General features: G+C 42.1%; 1 protein-coding gene across 2 annotated transcripts in view; it reads right to left on the reverse strand.

Annotated features, from left to right (window-relative positions):
• SCAMP1 (secretory carrier membrane protein 1) overlaps positions 1-5,305 on the reverse strand; it is an 84,892-nt gene extending 79,587 nt beyond the window's left edge. For both annotated transcript variants that reach the window (XM_004678185.2, XM_004678184.2), the window contains exon 1: positions 5,153-5,305. In XM_004678185.2, the coding sequence (XP_004678242.1) occupies positions 5,153-5,209 (57 nt within the window). In that variant the 5' untranslated portion in view covers positions 5,210-5,305. The remainder of the gene's footprint in view (positions 1-5,152) is intronic.
• Between the last annotated feature and the right edge of the window lie 743 nt (positions 5,306-6,048).

The raw sequence follows: 6,048 nt of genomic DNA on the forward strand, positions 1-6,048 counted from the left end.
TCTGAAGATGTAATTTCCTTTCAGCAAACAAACTAAACCCACTTAGTAATTTAAATGTAAATTATTCTTTCTAGGATGTGGTTCCAGAACCCTGACTATTCTGACCTCTTTGGGCACACCCTACTTTGTTCCAATCATCAAGCAAATATTCCACTGGGACTGAAGTCAGTATCTCTGGAACAGACAACAAAATATTATAGATTCACTTTTAGGAACTGATCACTAATCTTATTAACCCTGTGTGTGTGATTAGCAAAAAAAAAAAATTTCCAGGAGCTATATCACACAGTGATATATTAACAACCTACAGTAAATTTACTGGATCTGTATTCAGTGCTACTAAACATTAGTCGAAACACTATCAGCAAAAAAACAATTAACCTTTATATTTTTTATAATATGTCAATTATGGTCATTAAAAGCATGAAACTAAAACTGTTTAAATACTAGTTTTTTATGTAATATTTATATGAATTACCCTGCCCTCACTAGCAGTCTGCCTGAAAGATTTTACTGGTCATAGGAGATACTCAATCCAGAGAACAGGTTTTCTAAATATATTTAGAGTGCTAATTCATAGCATCCTACTCCAAATAAAGAAAATTGTTTCCAAAAGAATTGAATGTGTGTACTTAAGGGATAATGTGATTCTTGACAAAATTATATGAAGTTAAGAGTTTTACCAGCCTCGGCTAAAAAGAGGCATCTGGGCTTCCAACTTTCCATGGGTAAAAAGCAGGCGGAAAATGCTACTTTGCTAAAAGCAGGTATCATCACAGGAAAAAGAAAAAAAAAGGACTCAGAAAGTAGAACCAAATGCAAAAAAACTAAGTAGATTAAGTAAAGAGTTCTAGGTTGTAACACTGGACCTAATCAAGGAAAACCCAATGTCCCCAAAATAGGGGACTCTGACAACACAGGCTTGGCTCAGTTGCTAACCATCTACTGCTACATTCCCTCACTCCTCTCCCCTATTTGAACTGAAGAATATATTGAGGTTATCTTGTACCTTTACCCTCACCATTTTATATTGGGTGTATCAAGAGAGATACAAATTCTCCTATCAAGAAGTGAAAATGAATCCTCCCCATTTTTTTTTTTAATCTGACCTGGCTTTGTGGTTTGTTTTAACCAACAGAATTGCAGAAGCAAAATGGCTAGAAGTTTTACAGCTTTAGCTCTACCCTGCCATTATGTAAAAACCAGATGACTATTAGTGAAGACCATGTAAATCAACTGCTGCCCCCACTGAAGGCTCCAAGTAATATCATATGCTTCAGTCAGGTCATTTTAAACTATCCAGTGCCAATCAAGCTATCAGATGATTTGAAGCCACATGAGTGACTCTAAGCAGTAACATTCAAGAGAAGCAAACAAAACAAGTCCACCTATGTTCACTCAAATCAAAGAACAGTGGGCAAATAACTGTTCAAGCCATTACACTTTGGAAGATATTTTCATCACTGAGATGATAAATTATAAAATAATCAAGCATCTTCATTTAATGAAATATAATCATCAGCTCAATACACCCTTTTCCCAACTATCAACCTGAGGAAAAGAAAATGGAAACTCATGCAGTTTAAATGAAGGCAAAATACCAAGGACCATGAACCACTACACTATGTTCCACATTACAGTCTGCACAATTAACTATCGCAGAAGAAAGTCTTAAAATTCTTCCGTAGAGCTATACAAATTACAGACTTAAATTTTAGGTGGAGAAGAGATGTGCAATATCAACTTACAAATAAGAACAAAGTGGGTAACATCCTTGAATAAAGGGTCACATTTTAATTTAGTTTTCAACTTTCAACTTCAACTGAACTCTTAAGATACTACCTAAATTACTGTAAATTGAAAGAACATAAAAGAGAATGTTGAATTGTAGGCCACTTTTTAAAAGATTACATAAGTAATGCAGAATTAATTTTTGAGGCCAAAACAAAATGGACAATGTCTCAATTCTAATAGAGTTCTTTAATTAGGGAGAAAGTATAGGTAGTGACAAAGCACTACAATTCAGAAAACCTGGGTCTGCTCAGGCAGGGTGACCTAAGGCAAACCACTTAATTATTTTTGGCCTAGATTCCTCAACCATGACCTACCAAGCAGCTACTACTAACACTCCAGAAGATTCAAAAAAAACATGAATGTCACCAAATTAGTACGCTTAGCAACTACAGTTTTTAAATTATGTTTAATATCTCTCATTATTATCTAATTAAAGTCGCCATGCCATGATGTTGTGTCATGTTAAATGCATATTCACCTAATCCTATTAACAGTTTTAAGGAGAAGGTATAATTACCCTATTTTACAGAATAGTAAACTGAGGCATTGAAAGGCCAATAACTTTCCATGGTCTCACAAACAACTAGGCACAAAGTCAGGTCAATTACAAGTGCTTCTGAGTTAATACATCTCTTGAGTCAAAACTTTTAAATATCCTTTTGGATCCAAGTTCTAAATACAAAAAGCAGCTCATGTATTGCCATCAGCACGGACCAGACCTAGGAGCACTAATGCCAACTGTGCACCACCTCCACCTGCAAGTAGTACAAGGAGCAAGTTTGTCTCTGGGCTTTGTTTTTCAGTTACAGAACAAGATCTAACTAAATACATTTTAAGATGTTCCCTTCCCAGATTTGAAATTTCAGTTCTATTATTTTAAGTTAAATTTTATTTCCAAAATAAAATGACTCAAAAGTGGATTCTCAGAAATGTTCATGTAATTAGTAAACTGTATTCTTTTGGATTATATGCATTTCCAGTTATTACAAATTCCTTGAGGCACAAAACTTCAAACGTCATAAAATAACTCACTTGAGCCTGTCACTACCACTATAATAAAAGAAACCTCAAAAAAAAAAAAAAATGCAATGACTGCAGCAAATAATTCAACAACTACTAAAATCAAGCCAAAAAACTGGTTACATTATCTAAGGAGACTATCAGAAATTTTCATAATGCTGTTCAAATGAAGGTTTTGGAAAACATGTTCCTAATAAAAAAAAGTGAAGGAAAATGGCCTAGTGCAGAAAAAGCAATGGAAATCAAGTACATTTTTGAAGCGGTTAGGTTAGGATGGCTGCTTTTGAAAATATGAAGTTTTCAGATACGGAAGTGTTTCAATATCTAGAAATAAAAAATAGACTTGAAAAGAAAGATAACACAGATGAATCAAGGAACTTAAATAACAAGGACCAAAAATGATATTTTTTCAAAAGCTACGTTTGCATAGAAGTCCAACGTACCAAGAAAACAGAAGATGCCATGGATGTAAAACTTCACTCTGAGAAGAGGTTGGGGAGCTGAACTTAAGTGGAAAATGTAAAGATTATCAGAAACGTGGAAGACATGTATACAACCACATCATCTTTAGGTGTAAATTACCCGTCCGTTTTATGAACTTAATTAACCATTGTCCTTTGAGTGAATCCACTTATAAAGAACAAAAAAGTTTCTAGTTTCACGCTTTACTGAATGCATACTTAAAAGCTACTTTTGGGTTTAGCTTTACAGAAGTGACTTTTGCATGGCAGAAGAGAAAATGTCATGGCAACATAAGATGTCACAAAAGAATACCACGGCCAGTACTACAACGTCTTCCCCTAATAAGAAAAGCAGCTATATAAAATGAGCCACGAAATACAATGACTCCAAAGAAAAATAGCTAAACTGCCAGATAACAAGTAAACACTATCAAAGAATTACCTAAATTAGAAAAAGTTAATAGGCTCTTAATATTATCTCTAAATATTTTAAAATTAACACCCGCATGGCAAATTATGAAGTGACTCTTTAGAATGCCTATGATTTACGAAGAATTATTTTCCAATAAACAAAATAATGAATGCTAAATACTACAACTGTGGGAGGCGGTTTCTTCTTAAACTCTAAGCCTTACCTATGAAACCCTGAAAGTTCCAGGCTAACTGTAAAGTTTTCTTAAATGACATGAAATTCATAGGAATGTAAAGAGACCAACAAGCAATAACCAGGCACATTTCCTCCATAAAATTATCAGGCTACTAATCAGGGGTATTTTCCTCCTCCAGGATTCAAAACAAAAAATGGTAACTCAATAAGCCAGGAGTTAACACTTGTGTGATCCCAAATTAAAGTTACTATTTCACCTTTCCCGAGGAAATTAAGAACCAACTTCAACCTAGAGTTGGAAACAAATCACACGTGTAAGCAGTTGAGCCTATTAAGACAACCCGAATACTTTTAAAGAGAATGTGTGTAGCTGTTGCATTAATGTAAGGGCAGATAATGAACTTCTTAGTTGCCTGCCTTTGTCCGCTTCTGTGCCAAGCCCTTCTGAAGCTGGGGTTGATCAGGTCAACGCCAAGAAGGAAAGAAGTTCCTGAGGGAAATGGTATCCTTGTACAGCCCAGAGAGCCGGTGACGCATTAGGAGTTAGGAAAATAACCCCTGGTTTACCTAAGGTAGGCTCTTAGGTAGGAAGAGGGTCGTTCACGTGCACTATTGTTTTCAGGTGTTTATTTTCAACTTCTGATTTGATCTCAGGGCCTTCAATCTAGGCCTAATGAACAAGGGGTACGGACGGGGGCTGAAGATGGCAGCGCCTCTGAAGGTTTGTGGAAGCAACACAAGTTCACAAAATAAAAACCACCGCTTTATCCCTTACAATTGCAGCGTACTCGGTGCCCTCACCTCTTCTCCACACCTCTGCCATCACCCCCACGCAGTACTTAGTCGCCGCTGCCGCTTCGGGTTCCCTTGACAACAACCCCACCCGAAGACGAGGCACCCCTCGCCGCCTCCGGGCCCCCACCCCGACACGGCCCGCCACACTTGTCTGGCAGGTGACACCTGCCGCGGGTTCTCTCTCTCCCCGGTTCCGGGGAGGACCAAGCATCCTCCAAGCTGTGGGCCCACTCCCGAAGGAGAGCACGACTCTCCCCAGCCCGGTGCTGGTACGGACGGACGGGTAGCCGAGATGGTTCCACTCCCACCCCCAAACGAGTGACGCGGGGTCCAGGGCGCGAGCCCCTAAAATGGTGAGGCAGCCCCAAGCCCGGGTCTAGAGCCCAGCGGCGGATTCGGTGAGCGCGAAGGAACTTGTCTGTTTTCATCAATAACGACGCGTCGCGCCGTGGGAGAAGATGAGGACGACGCTCACCTTGAAGGGGTTGTTGAGATCCGGGTCCGCAAACGGGTTGCTGTCGAAATCCGACATCTCTCTCGCGCTCGGTGTCACCCACCCGACCCAGGCGCAGAGAGAGAGACGAGGCGAGGCCGCCGCCGCCCCCCTGCGCGCTCACGTCGCCGCCGCCGCCGCCGAGCAGATCCGGGTGCAGCTCGCGGGGCCACCCAGCCGGCCGCGCCACTGAGCATGCCCGGTGCGACGGGCTCCCGGCCGGCGGCGCGGCTCCGGTTCGTCGTTCCGTCCTTCCAGGTCTGGATCCGAAACTCCGGGCTTTGGTGATGACTGAGCAGGAACTAGGGGCGGAGGGAGCCGGCCGCAGTAAGCGGCGGTGATGCGTCCCACGCTCGTAGATCCGTCTGAGATTCCGCGCCCGGCTAGGATTCTTTATGTAATCGTCGACTTAAAATCGTTGCCCGAGTGACTGGGCGTGGCTTGGGGCGAGGTGTTACTTTGTGGGCTTGAAAAACTCACACTAGTCCCACTGGGTGCCCTGGGAGCGCGGTCCGGGACGCAGGCTGCGCACCTGGGGTGGGAGTGGCTATGAAGCACGCCCCGGCGCTGGGCGAACGCCGAACCTGTCGCCGGCGGGGAGGTCCGGTGGGGCCGGGCTTCCGCTGATGAATTTGGCACACCTTTGACCTCACCTGGGAATCCCAGCCTCCCGTCTTCCGGTCTCTGGGACTCCTAAGTTGCTGGCAAATCCTGGAGACCAGCTCGGGGCTACGGTTCCGGACAGGCTCCATGGAGGTTTGAGAATGATAAGATCCAGCACCTGGGTCCTGCCCTCTCTAGCCTCAGGAACCTGCAAAATGGCTACTTCAGAGCTAGTGGGTGGAGGAGAGTCACATCAAGTCGAACAGATGAAGGCC

The sequence above is a fragment of the Condylura cristata genome, unplaced genomic scaffold (genome assembly GCF_000260355.1).
Source record: "Condylura cristata isolate star-nosed mole 26May11 unplaced genomic scaffold, ConCri1.0 scaffold00007, whole genome shotgun sequence".
In the NCBI taxonomy this organism is placed as follows: domain Eukaryota; kingdom Metazoa; phylum Chordata; class Mammalia; order Eulipotyphla; family Talpidae; genus Condylura; species Condylura cristata.